This window comes from Limanda limanda, chromosome 16, assembly GCF_963576545.1.
Source record: "Limanda limanda chromosome 16, fLimLim1.1, whole genome shotgun sequence".
NCBI lineage: Eukaryota > Metazoa > Chordata > Actinopteri > Pleuronectiformes > Pleuronectidae > Limanda > Limanda limanda.
Genome location: NC_083651.1, coordinates 6,412,061 through 6,434,056, shown reverse-complemented (window position 1 = coordinate 6,434,056; position 21,996 = coordinate 6,412,061). Strand labels below are relative to the sequence as shown.

Below are 21,996 nucleotides of genomic sequence, written 5' to 3'. Positions count from 1 at the left end.
AAACTAAAGAAAAAAAAAAACAAATGTACATTTCTAAGTCGCCAGAGTACAAGCGATTAGTGAAAGTATCACAGGATACACTGAACATGTGCACGTAGGTGACTTCATGTGAACCAGCTAACATCGATATCCTTTGAGATAACGGGGGTTGCAAGTCTCGGGCACTTTATTTTGGGCGTTAGGGGCTTAAAAGTTTGAGAAGCTCTGGTTGAAATGATAAAGTTACTTGTGTGTAAATGTATCTTCTGCTATTAAAGTATTGCCCCTGGAAGAATATCCCACTGTTAAGACACGTTGACCAATGAGAATAAACTTAAAACTAGGGCTGGGCAACGATTAAAAGTTTAATCCAATTAATTGCATGACTTCCCTGATTAATCACGATTAATCGCATTTGTATACGCAAAATCCAATAATGAATTAAAAAGTAGTGTATAGCGCAATTTTATTTTCAATGTTCTGCCATATGAACGAAAGTGCCATAACATTTGTTGTGCAAACACTTTTAACATCAGCATTTAATACAGCAGTTAAATAAAATATTCAGTGTAAATCTCAACTTAACAATGTTATCAACGCAAATACAAAATTAAAGCTCAATGCCACTGCCAGGGCATTAATGTTATCCTCTTCGTTATGAAAAATGTATACTCCTCCCTGCGTCTAACGTAGTCTGCCGAAGCCTCGCTCCGCTCGCTGTTTCGTTGAGTGATTTGCTGATATCAACTGTGTGTTTTGCATTCAGGTGATATTTTAGACTGGAAGTACTCCGGTGATAAGAAAATTCACCTCGGCAGTGGCTACAAATAACTTTGGTTCTGTCGACTCCGCCGTCTGGAAGAACTTTAAAATGAAAATGGCCATGTAAAAGCTCCGTACCCTTATCCATGGTTGTTTATCCGCCAATTATTTTCTTTTTTCCGGTTCCGCAGCAGTCAGCAACAGACTTTCACAAAATAAAAGCCTGACTTTCACAATAAAACAATAAATAATCAAACCTGAGTTAATGCGAGATAAAATAATCAACTGAGTTAAATAAGTGATGAGTTAACTCGATTAAAACGAGTTAACTAGCCCAGCCCTACTTAAAACCTATCGTGTCCGGTCCCCACCTGAATGTAGAGGTTTTTTCCCACTCTGTGGACCCTGATTCGATGGAGTCGTCCGTCTGCAAGGTTAGTGAGGACGGGGCTGAACATGTCCGGACTCCGGTCCGTCTGAAGGTGATACCAGATCTGCAGACTCCCTGGACACAGAGCAGAAAATTCACTATTGTGTTCAGAGCTCAATTTCAACTGCCATGTACATATACTGCTTTGTATGTGTACATTGCAGTAAAATGCCAAATGATCACAGACAGGTGAAGAGAATATACTGGAACGATGTGGCTGCCTGCAACTGTAAATAAATGCTTTGCTATTTCTAAACTTCTTCAAGTGCCTTTTGAGATATACAAATATTTATCTCATAGCTCTTCACTCCCACACTGAATAAGTCAATATGTGTTCACTGTTTCTCCCACTCACACACACACACACACATATGCAAGCACACATTTGCCTGAAGATCAGAGAATCAGCGGGCAGAGTATTTTCGAGAGGAGCTGGGTCAATATAACAATTCCTCGTCTGTAGGTGAAGGGCTTTGTGTTGTGATTCATTTCAAATCCAGCAAGTGCTCCTAGATGACGGTCAGGGTGGATGAAGTGTCCCCTTCAGTGTTTACACAGACCCGGGGAACGTGGGCGTTCAGATATAACATGGGAGAGTGCATTAGGACACGGACTGTGAGGAAAAACCGCACACAGGTGTCACCCAGTATGAAGAGCCGAAGTTTGGAAACAGCTTAAAGGCTCCCGGCTTCGACCCTTGAGGCTTTTCTTGGGTCGATAGCAGGAAACGCTCGGTAGCAAGAGTTTGACATGTGACGACCTTATCTGAAAACTTCTCTGGACGTAACGTGAGACAATTTAATCCAAATATAAATAGGTCTTAATGCTCTTTTTAAAAAAAAAAAAAACAGACACATCTTTGCTAACACGATATCAGAATGAGGTTTCAGAGCAAAGATGGGTAAATCGTCCTTTTTATTTGCATGCACCACATGATAAGAATGAGCTGCAACAAATCCTTAACTTCCTAAAATCTTTACCCCTCTCTTGGCATGTTTGAAAAATCTTTTAAACCAGTTTTCATTGAATGATGTCATTGCTTATAACGTGATTTTTATTTCCCCTAAATCATTACTATAGAATTGATTCTATGTTCGCTGTTTTTAAGCAATTTTCTGTGTTTTAGTATGTTTTTGTTTTATTAGTCTTCATAACTAAACGTGAAGGCTGTCAAATATTTTACTTTGAAATTTGTGCAATGCGTTTGCATGCTTGTTTGTTGATTTGCAGGATTACGCAAACTACTGGATGGTTTACCAGGGAAGAACCAGATCCATATCAAGGTGTGGATCCAGATATATCAAGATCCAGACATTTTTTAACATTTTCATTAATTTCTCAGAGAATAATTCATGGATCAGGGGACTGATATTTATGAATTGTGCAATTTTGTGGAGATCCAAATAAAAATGCTGATCTAGGGAATTTACAACTGTTGGAGCTTGGTGGAGTTGTGCACTCTATATTCTAGTTTATAATTGTGTATGTATGCTATTACTGTATGGACCACTATGCATCTACTGTCTTTCATATTTATATAAACTAGTGCTCTGTATGTGTGTGTGTGTCTGTGTGTGTGTGCGTGTGTGTGTGTTACAGATGGACATTTAATTGGAATGCTTGGGTTTGACAAATGAATGCATTCTAATCTATTATATCATATTCGAAGTAGAGTCTTTTCGGAGATGCAGAGGAACAGAGCTGCGGCGGTTCACTTTACTCCCTCGCCTATTATCGGTTTGCAGAGTTGTGGGGGCGGCTCCAGTAATATAATAATTCTGGCTGTGGCACCGGTGATATAAACAGTCTCTCTGATTCTCTGCTCTGATCCTCAGCTGTCAGCATTATGACATGCAAATAAACTTTTAAAAATGTAAGAACACATATGGATTCTTTTTTTCTTCATATTTCAGCAGCCTCAGATCCCTGAAGCGGCCATATCTGTTTTATAGGCACATCTGCACATGTCATAACAACCTGCTGAAGGTTAGACATAATAAAAGAACTAACATGGGAGTGCAGTGGGTTTTTGATTAGATCCTTCTAATTTAAGTGGATTCCATTTTTCTGCCTAAACAGGATCATCTCTCTCCGTTTCCAATTGAACTCTGGTGGGTCTCGTTTCAAAGTGGGCCAACCCCGCTGTCAAGGAAGCAATCTCCTCTGTAATAATGTGAGATTGTTTGGTAACCCTGTCAGCCTGAGAGAGCAGGGACTGTGTCTACCTGTGTGACATACGCTATGAGCTGCGGTTGCAGATTTTTTTCTTTCTCACCAGACGATTAAAATATTTTCTCACGCCTAGCTCCAAGTTTATCCGTCACGGTATGATTTTAGTAAATCAGTTTGACCAAACACGAGCAAAAACGTTCTTGGCTTTAAGCAGGGGTCTTTCTGTGTAGAGTTTAAATCCCCTCTTCGTGACTGCATGTGTTTTTTTCTGGGTACTTCCTTCCACAATCCAAAATCATGCAGATTGGGTCAGTATAACTGGAGACTCTGTATAAACAGCAAGTGTGAATGTGAGTGTGGATGGTTTGTCTCTTTGTAGCTGCAGAAGCTGTGTGTGAGAATGAAAATAAATGTTGCTTAGTTGCTAAGTTGCTTACAATTAATTAAGTGTGCAAAACATATTTAGTCAACTAGGCAAATTTGCAGAGTCAATTAAGGCAAATTCAACATGAGAAATTTGAATTAATTCCACTAACAGCAAAAAATAATCCAAATAATATTTTAATTTCAAATCAAATTCACTGAGTTGCCACTAAGCTTATCCACAAGCACTGCTCACCGGATCCAAAACCTTTATAATAAATCAAATAAAACATTTTGGATCACATCGCTCTCATTTCGACGGCTGCAGACCTGAGGGCATCACAGGGAGCTTCATATGTCAAACGCTTTGTTTCCCTTCCCAATAACTGCCACTGTGTAATGATGTGGCATTTTATCTGAGTGAGTCTGAAATGGCTTCAAAGGCCTGTGGTTACATAACTGATGTGTTCATATGAAATGTGCATATAAATGTTTAAAACAACCACTTCACGGTGGAAGTGTTTCGCTGCCACGTGTGCAGCCAGGCGGAGGAGGTGTTTGCTAACAGTTGGTGATTTAAGTTTTGAAATCTATAAATAGTTGAATATATTTACCATTAAAGATCTGTGTGTTTTTATCGTATAAATGTTCAAATCTGTTTGTACCGTTTTTGGCCAGGATGACAGCGATGTACTGATGACTGAAGGTGCTGACAGTCAGCAGCATGGCCGGCCTCTGGGACGTGACGAAGCTGAAGGCCACGTCCTCTCTGGCCCGGCTGCTGCTCTCCGTGGAAACGCTGGTGGCCTGCGAACTCCTGTTCTGCATCACCGAGAACGGCTCCTGGAAGGTGTAGGTCACCGAGGACTCTCTGTCAAAGGACACCGACACCTCTGTGCACACACAGGAACACAAGAGAGGGGAGGAAAATAACCGTTTCAGTGCAGGAAGCCACTGTCTTGAAACAAGATTAAGAGATAAAGCCGAGCTCACAGTTCACAGAGGATCCTATTTCCATTACACCTCCTAATATGAAAGTATTAGATGGAACAGCGATGGTCATGAGCTGTGGGCAGTGACCAGGAGATCGCTGATATACGCAGCCAGAATTAGTTTCCTCCGAAGGGTCTCTGGGCTGAGATAGGATGAGGAGCTCTTACACCCGGGGGGAGCTCCTCAACGTCGGAAGGTTGTTTGGGCATCTGATTACGTTGCCTCATGGGCTACTTCCTTTGGAGGTTTTCCATGCGCCTCCAACTGGGAGAAGACCCCAGGTTACACCAAGAACTCGCTGGAGGGATTATACTTCCCATCTGGTCTGTAAACGCCTCAGGAAACCTCCCCCCCCCCCAGGGAGAGGGATGTCTGGAGCACCCCTGCCACCGCAACCCGACCTCGGATAAGTGGCAGAAAATATATGGATGGATACACACAACAATCCGCACAAACCTTATCACTGAGGAGGTTGGAAATGTAGTTTGCCTCATGGGGAGAGATAAAATGAAGTCTGTGGGTTCATTTAAAATGCATTAATGAATATTTTTGATATTAGCATTAAACACAACCACTGGCTTTATTGGAATGTGGCCAAACCTATGAAATTCTTCAGAGAAGTAGCAGAAGGACTGAAAATACAGCCTCTTAGAAATATCCAGCGATCGGGAGAAGCTCTCTTTAAGGTTAATGTGACCTCCTGAAGGTAAGTGTGTTTGTAAACGCAGTTAAATCATTCTGGCTGCTGTGGGTGAGGAAGTAAAGCGGGACATCCACTAACTAGATGGCCAGTGGTTCAATCCCAGGCTCCTCCACTCTGCATGCCCAAGGGTCTTTGAGCAAGACACTGAACCCTTAATTGCCCGTGCGCATGTTAACGGATGACTGTTCCTTGTACTTAAAAGTGGTCAATACGACTACAAAAGCACACTTTAAATGATTTATATTCAATTATCTTCATTGATCAACGCTTTATAGTGGGTGACAAATTTCACGTCTACAAATAAATAAATAAATGTTAATTCCTAGGATAAACATCCTGAGATAAATCTTAATTTATGAACATGCACCTGCACATTAGGAATAAATTTGTCCTGATATCTTAAGACCCAGGATAGACGTAATGGGTTGTTAACCGGTTGTTTGAAGATAAATAAAATGATATTATTTAAAGTAATGACAAGACTTAATCAGGGCAGTTTATTCCACTTTGTGGGAGCTTTAAACTTTATGAAATAAACAGGTTAAATCCTCCAGACCCTGGTCAACTGTGACACCACAATTCTTAATATTAGCACCTCCGAATTTTATATTTTCATAATGAAAGATAAATGATTGGAACAAAAAAATATAAGTTGCCAGAGCTGTAAGAAATTGAGTCGGCCTCAAAATCGAATATATTGAGTTGCCTTGAAATTTTGTGTTTTCTTAACCTTTTAATTTTTTGCAGTGTATGCAATAATATGGTTATATTTAAAACACGAGTTACAAGTTACTTTAACCGCCTTTAAAAGCAGCTGACAGTCTCAGGCGGCTGAGAGAAGCTTCTCCACAAGGAGTCGATGACAAGAACCCTACTTCGAAAAACAGCGATGATTCACAAATGCTGTGGAAGCATCCACACCTCCGCTACCTTACAGATGCTGAGAGTTCAAGTCCCTTCACAACCAACCTGCTCTGGGTTTTGATGTGTGAAAACACTCTTTTCTTAACTTTCAAATTAAATGTGTATTTCCTGGGGGTAATGGAGGGAGAAGGTGATGGTTGCCTTCATACTAAGATGCCATTACACCACCGTCTCTCTTCACACGTCTGGGCAGCACATTCACAGGGTCTCAGTAGAAAGTGCCAGCACTTCCACTGAAGCAGATAATCTCCAGCCTACTTCAGCTCAGCCGTGTATCACAGCTGGACGGCTTGTTTCAACACAAGTGTCTGGCTTATACACTAAATAAATAAAAGAGGAAAAAAAACGTAGAATAGCCTCGGTTTGGTTCTATTCAGTCGACAGCTGTCACACATCACGTTTTCTAACCAAGGGAACGAACAAAGAAACGGACTCAAATCAACAGAAAACATGGACATGCAGAAACACATGGTGGGAAAAAATATAAGTAAAGTATGGAACACGATAAAAAAAATCAGTGATGCAACTTTTGTTTTCAAAATACAAAATCGGACACCATACGAACACACAGGTGACGGCATTGGTTTCACAACTTCCTCTTACCATCCGAGAGAGAAAGTCTATAATGTGGAACCTTATACGTGCATTAGTTTTATGTTTTACACAAAACAAGTTTTATTTCATGTTCTATATTTTTGTTTTCTGTTTTTTATGTTATTCATTATACAGTTTGTGATTTAACTGTAAAATATCAAGCATTGATTACATTCATTTGTCATCCTCATACACTGCAAATAAAGATCGACGACATTCTACTAAATATCCAGGATACGGGTGCTGCTAGTGGGGCTATGCAATCCAGGTCTAGCTGATACAAACTACTAAACAAACAGAGCAGAAATAAACAGAGTAAACAGTGTGGCTACAACATTTGCAGCCCCAATCTTCATCTCTCATTCCTCTGACTGTGTCTTCGGACTCTTCCTCTCCAGCAGAATCCATGTGGCTGTTTGCCTGGCCAACTGCTCTTGTATTTGCGTTGGGTTTCAGTGTCGGATCAGTTCTGTTCTTGGCTCACACACTGCAGCAGATAATTTGGTCTAATGCATTTTAAATGTTCTTGGAGTCTGGCGTTCGGACAAGTATTAATTGTCTCTTGCATTACTCGCACTTTTATTGGAGCTCTCTAATGGAATAACCTCGGCAGTGATCGATTCTTTGTTTCGTTGTAATCAAAATTTATCTATTGGAAGAATTACATGACGCGTGCTGCTTTTGTTACATTTAAACCGGGCGAAGGGCGGGACTCACCTTGGTTACAGGTGGTTCCCCCGTAGGCGGACAGCGAGCAGTCGCAGATGTAGCCGTTGCTCTTCTCGATGCACCTCCCTCTGTTGTGGCACAGGCTGCTGGAGCCGCTGCAGTAGCCGGGACAGCCGGAGCTCACCCCGGGCGTCATCCTGGCCCTCTCCTCCAGGTCGAAGCTCACGCCGTTGACCGTCAGCGTCCTGATGCAGCCCAGGAAGCCTCTCTGCAGGGACGCCGTTCCCCCTGGGGAGACACTGGGCGTTACATCACATCTGATGTCCGCTGGCTGTGCTGAGAAGCATCTGTAATGCCTTTATAATCATGGCTCCCTTTAGGGTTGTCGAGGATTTACGACAAGCGTTTACTTAATTCCAGCGTGCATCTTGTGCGACCCTGTAGGCACTTAAGCATGTGAAACCTCATTATGACTAAATATACAACGTAATGGATGAGACAGCGTTCGATAAGACATCTCTGTGAGATGCACTTAGAAAACAAATGTTTGGGACTTTGGCAACAGCTGCTTGTGTACAGTGTGTTTCATAGAGGTGTGAGAAAGTGCATCACGTTGCTTGCCTATTTCTGAAAGACCAAATAACAGGTGGGAAAAGTGTCCACTTGTTATTACTTGTTAAATCCTGTATTGTTTCATATACACAAACATATAAACAACCCCCTGCGCAATCACACTTAACAACACCAAAGCAGTCCGATACATGTACTTTGACAACTTTATCAAAAGGCCTAACAACCTGATAATGTATTAATTAAATAAAACAATAAATCAATTTTTTTGGTCAAATAAAAGTTGCACTCCAGCCCTCAGCTTAAATAAAGTTTTCCATCTATCCAGATGTTTTTTAATTTCTGTTTGCAACATATCCAAAATAAAGTTTCATGAACATTCTTTATTAATAAATATTCAAATAATCCACATCCTCCAAACCAGCGAAACAATGAAATTAATACTGTAATTGTCTGACTTCTAAAATATCATAGAATAAAATCAGGTGTGAAACATAATTTCATTGCAATGGACATTCCCTGATCCTCCCTCCAACATGTGTGTCATTTTGATTCAGTTCAATGAAACAAAAACGATCTGACAGAATGAAATCTTGTAGGTTCATCAGTTGTTGTTTTACATATCAATTAGAATACGTGTCCCTGTGGTATAAGACGATCCAAAATACCTAGAAAACAACTGTTAAAGATGTTGGCGACAGCTGCTCGTGCACAGTGTGTCTCACAGAGGTGTGAGATACTGCAGCAAATTGTTTGGCTCATAATTTATCTGAAAGACAAAAATAAAACAGGTGGGAACAGCCACCTCCCATGATTCCCTTGAGCTGACAAACAACACTTTTTAAGTTTTCTATTCTTTCATGTGGCGTGTAGCTTTGTGTGTACACACTGCAGGGAGCTGGCATGTGTCTAGTGTACATATGTGTTTTTTATTACATATACACATGTTACATGTAGTAATATATAGCAGGAGAGGCTGGTCTATCATACAAGCTGTTATCTGTATTATATAGTGTGAGGGTGTCTTTGCTGCTATTAACCCATGCTTCCTGTTAACGGTCACACAGGTCATTTCTCACTCTCTACCAGCGCTGGATTTGTGTAGCGTGGGCTTGTGATATTAATGCTGCAAGCTGCCGTTTCTCATCTGAAACTTCCCGCGTCGCCTTTGCTTGTTTTAGCCGACAGACGCTATAAAAACCTCAAACCTGAAAGACCTATGGGACGAGGCTCAGAGGTTCCAGTCCCCGTTTAGAGTAATTACAGGGAAATGACACAGAAATCAAGAGGGAGAATTTAAAGGAAGTAATGGACAGCCCTGCGATGGCACGTACAGTTCTGCAGAAATGCTGTGTTTAATAGAGTTTTGCAGTAATAACTACACTCGGCACTCAGTCGAGCGCACAACTCCACCAACAGTCCCCTCATGTTCAATCAGGCTGAACCAAATTGCACACACTCACAGATATCAGTCCCCTAAATGTGCCTGATTTCTTCCATTAAGATCCAAGAATTATTCACTAAGAAACTGGGGAAAATGTCCAGAAAACCAACTGTGACCATGAAAAGCAATTCAATGAATATTGTCACAGTCTAACTGCTCGAGAGAAATAACCTCAACACAGTGTGATATGGAAAAACAAAATATGAAACTAGAAATGCTACAGTTTAACAACATGAACAAATACATTTTAGAGATCTGAAAATATGAACCTGGAACAAATTGTAAACACTCATTTGAATTGACTGAATATGACATATTTCTCTATTAGGATTTGCGCATTATACCATGAAAAATAACGACAATGTTGAAAAATTGCCATACTTTGTGATGTTACAACATTGGGATAGAATTCTCGATCTGCCCCTGAAACCACATTTGCATCTAAATTTTACGAGTTCTTTTCAGTTCCAGGCTTTGTTCCTCCACCAAGTTTGGTGGGAAGAGGTTTAGGAGTTTTTGCGTAATTCTGCTAAAAAGTTAACAAATAAACGAACATCAAATGGTTACATTTTACCTTGTTGGCAAACGTATTCATATTTGGGGAAGATGAGAAATTTAAGATTAATTTCAGTTTCATTTATCAAATTATAATTTCCATCAACATATTTACGGTGTCTTTTCTCTGAGTTAACATATTTAGCCTCCACATATGTTAAAATCACAATCTCCTTTTTGGTTAATGTCCTTTCACTGATCAGGTTGTATTTGTGTCCCACTTGCATTGAGAGTCATTCTATTTGAAACATGTCTACAGCTGTAGTCCTTGTTATATTCCAAGTTCTTATTCCATTAAAATGAGCAGCAAACATCCGAGCTAGCAATCAGTTCTCAAATGGCAGAGCAGGTCTTTGTAAGTGACATAATCACATGTTCATCGTTGTTTTCTTCCAGAATCCAAATAAAAAAGTTCTTTCATAAAAATGACACCTTCTCCCATTTAATCTTCACCAGATGACATGTTTTTCTCAGTCCACAGAGGATTGTTGCTTTTAGTTGTCATTTAATTCCTCTGATATATTCGTTCTTAAACCAAATGATCCGTTAAGTGCATGAACTCAGGCCTAAAATAGAGAGAAAAGTATTTTTTCTGTTGTCTATGTCGCTTCCAGAGGGTTGGTGTATTATTAAGGAGACACATTAAAATGTCAGAGGGGGAAAAGGCTGCTGGAGAAATGTGACACGAGGCAGAGAGCAGCCTCGCTCCTTGACCAGAGGAATAATGAAAAAACAATAAAAGAAATGAGTTCTTCGTAGCAGCCTATAGGATCGCTTTGTAAATCTATATAAATGCAATAATCGCAGGACATTTAAAGAGTTATTGTTCGCTGTAATTATCTCCACATGCTCTATGAGGGATAACCTCCGTAGTCCGACTACATTAGAGGGGACAGGGGACAAATGCAATGTTATTATGAGATGTCAGTATCTTCTTTTTTTTAATTAGACAACTCAAGTGGGTTTCTTTGTCCTGCTGTGAAACAGAGAAAGTAACCAGGGATGAAGCCTTTAGCTTTACTGTACCCCTCCCCCCCCCTGTATTTTTATTATTTATTTTATTTTTATATTTTATTTAATACAGACTCATCATTTTACATTTTACTACCCTCATTTATACTATAATGTCGAATTTGTTTTTATTCTACTTTATTTATTTACATTTTTCAGCTGTAATGTTGTCCATACAGTCTAGGTGTGTTACAAGAGAATGACTTGAAGACCAGGGTTTGTGTGAAAGCCGCCAGTATTGATTATCGCAGACAAATCATGTTGTTTCAATTACATTGGCCCATTATAGGTCTAAATACTACATTACCTAAGATCCTTAGCCACTTTATGGATGGAGAAGAGGCCTGTCTTCACCCACAACTGAAAAGTGAACTAATTGTTTTTTCAGACTTCTTAATGATTTTATCTCTATCTTCCCCTCCACCATTTACCTGATTAACCAGATGTGTTTATCATTTAAGAAACAGATGCTTTGTAACACAGTTGTTAATCATTAGACTGATGATGTAGTTCAGGGCAATGAGGCCAATCCACCAGAAGAAGTGCTCTAACTATAAGCCACACAACATTGTATGTGGGAAAACTAGCAGGACTTTTAGTTCCAGAACCAGCTGCTTCCGAAAATACCTCCACTCACTTTTTTATGTCTATCACTTCTTCCAAATTAAAGCACTCATGACACGAGAGTGTTGTATTAAGACTCACTTCAGAAAAATCTGAAACTTTTCTTTAAAGCTGCATTAATGAATAATAACTTGTTATAAAAAAGTAACGTAAGATTAACATTTTATAACAAAGGATTGTGTGATGTGAAAGGTGTCAGTCCAGGTGATGAACCAACAGAGAAATTAATGTTTTACTGACCTTCAGCTCATTGCTTTGGTTCAAATTGATCACAAATCCACTGTTTGGGTTCCACGTCGCTCTCATTAATCAAACTTTTCACCTGCTCAGCACCAAGCTGCTGGGATGTGAACACAGTGAAAAATTCAGCAGCTATAGAATCATTGTTGCTCCAGCAGGAGTTAGTGTAAAGTGCAAACCGACCGTGATGTCACCCATTGCTTTGTGAGCTTGCATTTTGAAGCCTCAAAATTATTTCCTGTGCCATCTTTATTAAAAAACCCCCCCAGAAGTAACTATATTTGGAGGAGCAGGGGGTGGAGCCTGACTAAGCTCTCCAGTACAATGCACTCACACCTATTACTGTCAATCACATGGTATTATCGCCTAAAGCAAACTGCCTTATCTTCTATTTGACTTTAAATAGACAATATTTTACAAAATGAACATCGTAATGTATAAAATAAGACTTGAAATGTTATAAATGAAGTGTGAATTCATTTTCTCATAGACCTCCATAGAAACTAGCTCACTAGACCAGTGGATTCGCCCTCTGCTGGTCATTAGAAAGAACACAGGTTTACGGCACTTCCGCATTAGCTTCACTCTCTGGACCCGGAGTCGAACAACGTTTTTCTATACATTCCATGGTTGAGACTAAACTTCGTTGGCCAGAGTTGTGATCCAAATCAATGTTAAAGAAACAAACGAATGCTAACACCAAGTCAGTGTTCTGTCAGTTTTCTGCACTGGCCTCAAAATAGGCAAAACAAATTAGTTTATCAAGGTGTAAATAAATAAATCCCTGTTTCTGGTGAGAGATTGTAGGAGATTTGTTATCTTTCATCAGCGGCACGGCCCCTGAGAGAGAGCACCGTTTCTCCCGTGGCTCCTGAAGACACACAAACACCTCCTATAGAAAGGTTATGCAGAGCACCCTTAACCATAACTGTGACATTTTTGATTCAACTCAGGCAGATTAGGCCGTCCAAAAATACATTCTTGTTATTTTGAGTGAGTGAACAGCATCCTCCTCCCCTGGACCCACCTAGTGTGTGTGGAGGAACAGTACATCGAGCTTGATGACGAGCCTACCTATGAAGAGCTGGCTGCTAAGCCTCAAGCGCAGGTGCCCGTCAGCCGGAGCCTCCAGGAAGCGGAGGGGGAGCTGGTCGACCTGCAGCGATGCCTCCCGCACGTTGCGCTCTGCCCTCACGTAGTGCCACTGTCTGTCATTCAGGGGCAGGTGGGACTTCACCGACAGGACCGCCGGACCATTTCCCACATCAAAAGAGAACGTCACCACCGAGGGAGCTGCACACACACACACACAAAAACACACACACCAATGTGATATTGGTTTTTTTTTCATGGTCTCCTCTGTCCTCCCTTTCTGATGCAATGTGATACAATGCTGCTGGGAAAACTTGATGACCTGAATGGATTTATGAGGGGGCTCAGCTGACAGCTTGTCAATATTTCACAATGCTTCTGATGCTGCAGTAATACATAATGGCTACAAATATCCTGAGAACTCCTCCCCAAGGTTTGTGAACAAAACGCACTGTAATCAACAATTTGGCATCTTTTAAACGACTGCAATAAATAAACTAAAGCGATGCTGCTGGAGCTACCTCTGCTGTCAGTGCAAATGTACTCTGTGCTTATTAAATATGCTGTTTGGTCCCAGTACAAACAATCCTAAAAGACTACAGTGCATTCCTTAATTGGTTCTCATGTAAACGAGCACCTTTTTATCTTTTCCTTGAAAAAATCCAAATATATCTGCAGCCTTTTATTTTCCTTGTTACAGTAAATCCACAGCACATTTCTATTATGTCATCTGCTGTAATCAGTAAGGAATTCAGCTCCACTAAATGTGTAGCAAGGAGAACCTTTTAACGTCTCCTTTGGCAGCATGACATTGCTGTTGACTGTGTCATTAGGATTACATCATGCCGGGCGGACCTGACAGCCGGCTTCATGGGGAAATTAAACTGTCAACTACAGTACTCCTAGTACTCCTAAGAAATATCACTGACAGCTTTTGTGGCTGTTGTTATGTATGGTTACTCTTTTCCAGTGTGCGTGCGTGCCCTTGTCATGTACTCTGTGTACTTTGAGCACTTCTGTTATGCAGGTCTGAGCGCTGACTCACAGCTGAGCTCCACTCTGATGAAGTCTTTGAGGCCCAGGTTCTCCAGAAACACTCCTGAAGGAGCGCTGGTCTTGAAGTAAAAGGAGATATCAGAGGAGAGCTCTGCCTGCAGGGTGGGGAAGTAGAGGTACGACGACTCCTGGTAGAAAGACGCTGCATTCCATATGGACTCTGACGGAGAGACAGAAAATAAAGAGGGGAGTTGTAGAAGGAGTCAAAATCTGAAAGTAAAGTGCAGGTAGGAACATTCTGTGAAAATTATCTAGTGAGTGACGCTCTAATTGCAATTAGAACGTCATTCAGTGGAGCACATGTCTCCGCCAATGGTCCCCGTAAATTTACACCAAATTACACTCATTCATAGATGTCAGTCTCCTAAAAACTCCTTTTCCAAATGATCCAAAAAAAATCATCTTACAATGTTGAAGTTAAGAAATTCCAGGATCGAATCATTCAAAGTAGCCTAAATGTGTGTGGTTTGGTGAAATAAGTGGAGTAATAACAGCTTCCCCACTTTCCAAGAGTCAAAAACTAAATAACACCTCAGGACGGAGTTTATTTTTCCATTTAGTTAAGTCTTAAGTCAAGTCATACTCAGAATAAAACGCCATCTCTATTTTGAGAGTCTTGGAACCAGATAACACGAAAATGGCTCTTAGCAAGTGCATACCTCCATCAAGGTTAACACCCTGTCTTGCAATGTTAAGGGAAGTGGAAAAACAATCCCTGGATATGATCCTCACTGTGGATCTGATCTAATATTTATTGGGTTCTTACTTGGGTCATGCAAAACCCTGCCCCAGCATTTCATGGAGATTGGTTCAGTGGTTTTTGAGTAATCCTGCTAACAGTAAAACAGAGCAGATGATAACAAAGTCAATCAAACCGCACTCATAGATATCAGTTTCCTTAATATGCCTGATTTGTTTTTTCATCAAGATCCACACATTTTTCCCTGAGAAATTGGTGAGCATCTAAGAAAAGAGAGCCCATCAATTCACCAAACAACAATTCCTGGATCTGCTTCTTTCTCTGGGGCCAAGTATAATGAATTCTTTCTTGCTCCGTGTTCCATTCTTCCACCAAGACTCATGGACAGCGGCGCACACCATCCCTCTTGGCGGTGATAATAATGAAATGCAAAAGAGAAGGGATGTACTGAAATCGGATCTGCCACCAATTCTTCCCATGTTGATGTCTAGTAGAAAGCTGTGATCTCTGGTGTAAAACGTTCTCACACTTAGACCACCCGTCCATCTGTCTCCACACCGAAGCACAGCTGTTACCCATGGAACTGCAAGACGTCCATTGTTAGCAAAGCATCAAAATAGATGATAGTTTGAATCATTATGAGCCTGAGTGTTGCCAATTTGTCTCCACCAATATTTTTCCAATCTCAAACGATCTTGACATTTCAATTCCACTTATTGTCTCCCATTATATCCATGCAAGCCTGCCGTGTGTGAGTTTTCTGCAAATGTGTTAAACATGTGTGTGAAATGTTAGTGTGAAACATATGGGGCCACTCTTCCTCACGGCGTGAATAAACAGCCGGGCTCAGTATATATAAAAACATTGTTCTGGAATAAATCCAAAGATGTATCTTCTTTGAAACTAGTGGGAGAAGAAATATTTACTACTTAATGCTTTCCTGTAGCTTCTGATGCAGGGCAGAGTTATTCATGCACGTCGGTCATTAAGACATGAACGTGATTTATAAGGTAAATCAGCCACAGCTTGTCAAAGTGATTTGTTCGTTAATGCCAGGCCTCATTTTATTGTGAAGAATCCTGCGAGCAGCTGCTGACACGCAGACAGGTGAGCTGCAGGCTCTGATGCTCCGAGCTCATGTCCTGTCAAAGAGCTTGACACGAATTCAGGAGTTGAATAGGGAAAAAAACGATAAAGAAATACAGGAAGAAGCTCCTGACGTGATTTAAAGAAAGGTTGGAGGAAACGCTGTGACTCTGTCAGCAGATTCAGAATCTCAGCAGACTTCAAACACAGTAGCACACTCCCACATGTATTGTGACATTTTCTTGAAAATACATTTAAAAAATTTCTTTATGATGTCAGATATATATTAATTGAAAATGTGTTCCAAATTAGCATATCAAAACCATAGACTATATATAAAGAAGGACAATGTGCCCCCAATTTTGAAGCCAAAATATCCAAGATACTGCTGCCCTGTCCCCCAGGTTGCATCCTTCAAAACACATCTATGAACCACATCTATAGACCAGACAGTTTCCATTTTGGCTCAGCTTTTCTATTTTGGTTTCTAACTTATCCTTAAACATCGTTAGCTGCTGCAGCTCAGCCATCCCACAAAGGAAACTGGTTATCTACGTCACAGGTGAGAATCCTAGAAGAGGTTGCATCCACCTATTGGATCCTTAGCTGCTCAGGCATGGAGCCTCACAGCTAGAGGCTCGATATCACAGTCCTGCCCATGCACATGCTCAACCAATTGCGTGCCAGTGTCAGCTGTCAATCAGGATGTTTCACCCTGTTTTTATATCATCAAATAACGAATTAAAACCAAATTTATCAGAAACATGAACATGAAACATGCTCCATCTGCAAACATGGAGGAGGCTGGGTTTATAACCTATGTTACAGTCAGCCACCAGGTTTCAGATGATTTGGCTTCACTTTTGCATTGTTATATACAGGCTATGATAAACAGGGGAGCAATCAGCCAACACAGCTGTTTATTTTGTTACCAGAGATAAAACCAAACCCAGGTTCTTGGGTTTAAATATTTGATCCAGCAGCCAGTTCAGTTGCTTCTGTGGCAAAACAGTCTTTGTTTCTAATACGATGATTTCTACTAGACGCCACATTTTCAATGAGCCGTTTTATTGGAGGACATAAAACACAAAATAAAAATTCAATATCTTTTGTTTGTAGAACTCATTGCTGCAGGATATGTTGTGAGACCAGGGTTAAATGATAACATCAAAAAGCCCATTAAAGTAAATCAGTTTCTCATATAAAATTACTGTGTCTGAAAATGTCTTATTAAAGAAACCAAGGATTATTTCAAGGTAATGACGCAGATTCTAGTTCTGCAGCGTTACTAGAAATGAAATGCACATTATCTACACCACTTACACTTCAGGGAAAATTGTTTGCTACGCAATTACTTACATAACCTACAATTTTCTTTTCATTTATTCACCAGTCTATAATATAATAGTTTAGATTTTGCAAAGAAAGTCACATAAGGCCGACGGAAGAAAAATATTTCATAAATTGCTGCTGGAAATGACGTAGATGTCTTCTCCATAATTTCACACTGTGTCTTTCATCCATTATTCAGCCTGACATACATGGAGTTGTTAGGAAACTGTGTTATCTCCACTTGAATTTAAAGTAGAGTCGTGGGGTTTGAACTACATTTGACTGCAGATGAGCAACTAAAAATTCCCCGCCCCGTGTCTGCGGCTCACCGTGGGACACGGAGCAATAAATATCGACCATCTCTCATGTTCCGGTGCTGCCATCATGCTCTGCCATCCCCCCAACCCCCTCCATCGTAGATAGACAGACCCACTGATGACTGAACACAACAGATGAGCTTTAACTCTCTACCCATAGATAAACCGGAAAAAGGCACGAAGCATAAAGACATCATCAAAATGTGGTTTGTCTGTGATGGGCCCTAAGCCTTCATCTGCAACCAAATCTAGCACAGCAGCATCAACACTGAGGTGATCACCTACTGTCTCCATAACAACGCAGAGGGCCGATGTGGTAGATGGCTTTCGAGCCTGTTCTGTTGGTGTCTCCGATTACTATCTGGCTGACTGGTAGGTGGTCTTTATAGGAGAGGATTCCCGTGTCATTAGCCCTGCGACAGACAAAAAAAAAAGGAACAAATAAATAGCAGCGCAGAGCCCTGGAGGGCTGGATGCCTTTATGGGAGTCCAGATAGAGGCATCCATTCCTCTGCATTAGCACAGAACGCAGAGTAAACACATTAAAATGGGAGCAATCTATCACAATGCAGACAACTGCCGCTGGAAATATGCAAACTGAGCCGAATCCGGAGAAGCTTTGGAGTGGATTAACACACAGAATGCAAAGACATCCAGGGCGTCTAATAAACCAGAAACTCTAATGCAGCCTTTGTTTCTCCATTCAGCCCCTTTAGAAATTATGATTAGCTTGATCGTAATTGCAATATTACCTGCGAGCTGTAATTAATAAGACACTGGTCTGTGAAACTGTTCTCACACATCCAGAAACAGAAAATGAGCTCTAAACATTGGAATGAGGAAAATTACATAAATAAACATTTATTTAATTTAGAAGGAAACGGTGTGAGCTCTCTGTGGAGGCTGGTAGGTGCAGGAGAAAAACACTACACAGAGTCTGAGCGGCTCCTGGGGATCTGTGAGCGGTTTGACTCATTTAGGAATATTTACTCTATGCTAGTCGCTATTTAGCAATTGCGTAATGAATGATATGACTAAAAACTCATAAACTAGTTTTTATCTGTCACTCTGTAGAAATACATTTTTTTTCGACATTTTGAGACATTTTCCGGAGTCATTTGTATCTTGATTTTCTTTTATCATTATTATTTATTTATTTACAAATTTTCTGAGTCAGATTTTCCAGACATTTTGGAGAACATTTCCTTCAGCCCCCTAGTAAAATATCTAGAACATGTCAGAGTGAGCCCATGTAAGAATACAGCAGAAAAATGTCACGTAGAAAAGGCAACGAGATTCAAGGGCTTTGGACATTAAGGGCCTAGTTGTCTTTTTACTTTATTCAAGTGTGTTAATTCACAATTAGGACCTTATATTGAGATAAGTGTGAATTAGATATACATTCAGGTTATAAGTTACACTAAAGCAGTCTAAAAGAACGGTCTGACAGTAAATCCTCTTTCATGGAGGTTATAATTTTCAGTTTGTGTTGAGCCTGTTTTAGAGAGGTGCTGATTCAACTTTATGATCATCGTTAGGCTGTAGTTTATGGTGCTCTTGAATTGTACTGTGCTGTTTCTCTTATTTATAAGCTGATATAAGTGGAGGGTGGACAAAATGTTAGGAAAACCTCTTCTGATATAAATATGGTACACCAAATCTTCTTTCTCGGTTGGAAATGTCAAATATGGAGTGTCTGTGTCACGTACCATGCATCTGTATCAGCATCACAGTTGCAAAAGAAGTTCATGTCGATGCAGTTCTCCTCCAGGCTGCAGGAGCACTGCTGGACCCCGGGCAGGAAGCCTCCCCAGTAACTCCTCTTTTCTCCTTCGCGGTCCAGCCACCAGGACAGCGGACTTCCATCTGTAACAATACACCAGTCCCAACAGTCAGGCGCCGCTGCCACGGCCTGATGCCTGCCTGTCCCAATGCTCTAGCTCAAGTAGGTCAAGGTCATGGTCTATTTTTGGAGGATTTCATTATTTTGCTTCACTGGCTTTATCCTAAAATCCAAGAGGAAGAAATATATGGAAGCAAACAATTTTTTTTTAGATAAGACATTGAGAAAATCCTATTCTTCCAGCAGCAGCTGTGGCAAAAGACTTACATGTGACAAAAGCAAATAAAAACAGTGAATGTGGAGTTAAAGAAAAAAAGAGTAAAACAAAGCAAAACGCTTTGCATGATTAAAATGTTTTGGGTCACAAGTAAACAGATCAAGTCTTAATCAAGCAAGATGCAGGGAAGACAAAAGCAGAAAGTTTATGCTTCTAACAATACATCAATATGTAATATAAAAAATACACATGGCTATTTATGTAAGAACCTGACTGATTCATCAATATTTGACATTTTCACTGACTTATATCAATATTGACATGGGGATCGTTCAGACTCGAATTTATATTCACGACCAAAAACATATACACAAAATAAAAGTCAACGGCTTATATAGAAATCATTTGTCAAACTTAAACCAAGGATGACATTTCACAGTAAATATAATTAAACATAACGAGGGATCAAAAAAGTCGAAGACGGAGAGAAAGGAGCGAACAACAGAAGAAGAAAATAATAACTCACAGAGGAGATTTGGTTTCAAAGCTGTTAATTTCTGATAAATCATTTAAATGGACCCGTCTCCTCATGAATAATGCACGTTGAACTTTAACCGAATAGGCAATTTTCTACATTGCATAAATGTGTTTGTTTTGATTCCCCGCTCGCATTTCATGATAACACTCCTGTGAGTGTCAATGAGGCTACAGCAAAGCCATAACTGCACAATTCATTACCTCCACTATGAGGTTAAGTGGTCCGGCTTCAGTCATCTGTCACACAACGTGACCCTGCATCAGAGATGAGCCCAGCGGCAGAGAAAAGCCCATTAAGCTACATGTCAGAATATACAATTAAGTGTCACATGCGAATCTGCTTTTCTTCCCACCCATACATTAAAAGCTGCATTAGGGAACGTTTTTATGTATGGATACACATGTCCTATTAGTCTTAGTCACAGAATCGGGCCGAGGTAGGGAACATTGCAACGTCTCTTCAGCTCATCAGATCACACAATAGTCCAAACGACTGCTTAACGCCCTCATCAAATAAATGTTGGCAATAATGACGATGGAGGATGAAACGCAGGCTGCACAACCCGGAGGAGGCGGGATGTCGTTGGCATTACAAAGGTTGGAAATAACCCTCGCCTTATTGTCTTTACCCTCGATCCCATCACTGCAGACAAACCACATCCCCTCTGTTCTGCTGCCTGTTTTTAAATCGCCATCCAGACACCGAACAGGTACACAAATAAGAAAAGGCAACAATCAATAGCTCCTGAAGTAGAGGTCAGTCTCACTCTCTCCCTTAAATTGGGTGGATATTGACAGGAGTTACACACGGCGAGAAAGCAAATGCATCCCTCTCCCTGCTCTTTGTTTATTTTTTACAAGTGCTGCGAACAAAGTCCTGAGAGCGGCTACAAAACGAAGGAGTTGTGAATTACAGGAGCATGAAGGATGGTAATGAAACATAAAAATTCTTTCAGCTGATACGTAAGATAACATCTATTTTGACGCTTTTGTTCGGAGTAATTGGCAATAAGAGAATTAAGACTCCAAGAAATACTTGGCATTAAAAATTGGAAGCGCATCAGTCTCAGCCAAAGACTAATGCCCACTGCTCACGAGAGGATTATTGGAACATTTTTGGGACTGTTTTCAGGCCTCCTGACAATCGCAGGGATGTTGCCGATTTCAGACTGAACAGAACAGATTATCTGGTCAAATGATCCTGTAGTGTGAGGGTTTTCCAGATTTAATCTAACTGAACTGAATCGATGCCTAGCTGATTTCCTTGCCAATTTAAAATCTGACTGACTCGTGTTGTAGGAAAAGAACAACCATTGCATGTGAACACAAACCCACTACTACTGCTAAGACCCGAAACATGGTTGCCTTCATGGTGAAAAATACTTTTATATAGTATAGTGTTCTGTTTTGCTAAACACTACACAACCAGCGGACGATGCTGGTTGTCCACTTCCTTGTTGTTTTTACTCTGAAGTCACGTTTGATACCAAGAGTTTCTGTGAGTCTCTAGAATCACTGCTCAGAAATCGTCTGTTTAAATTCCAAATGTGTGGTTTTGCGTCTAGTGTGAGCGTTCGCAAGATTAAAAGATTAAGAGTCCTTCACATCTGTCATCTCCCACTATTGTAAAATCAGTTCCGATATGAAAATAATCCGGTGTGCAGCGGGCATTTGAGCAAAATGATTCCCCCCCCCCCCAGTAAATAGAAGATACATCTCAACAGCGAGTGGCTGGTAGGCCAACATCATCATTCTTCCACTGCACCTCATCTCCAGCAAAGAT

The 21,996-nt window shown here is 40.5% G+C and overlaps 1 protein-coding gene across 1 annotated transcript in view; it reads right to left on the bottom strand.

Annotated features, from left to right (window-relative positions):
* Positions 1–21,996, bottom strand: part of LOC133021663 (contactin-associated protein-like 5) — a 91,782-nt gene that overhangs the window by 7,070 nt on the left and 62,716 nt on the right. Inside the window, exons 14-20 of the mRNA XM_061088610.1 lie at positions 19,326–19,482; positions 17,902–18,029; positions 14,171–14,341; positions 13,108–13,326; positions 7,638–7,877; positions 4,372–4,599; positions 1,113–1,246 (exon numbers count right to left, since the gene is read on the bottom strand). Coding sequence (XP_060944593.1) covers positions 1,113–1,246; positions 4,372–4,599; positions 7,638–7,877; positions 13,108–13,326; positions 14,171–14,341; positions 17,902–18,029; positions 19,326–19,482 — 1,277 coding nt within the window. The remainder of the gene's footprint in view (positions 1–1,112; positions 1,247–4,371; positions 4,600–7,637; positions 7,878–13,107; positions 13,327–14,170; positions 14,342–17,901; positions 18,030–19,325; positions 19,483–21,996) is intronic.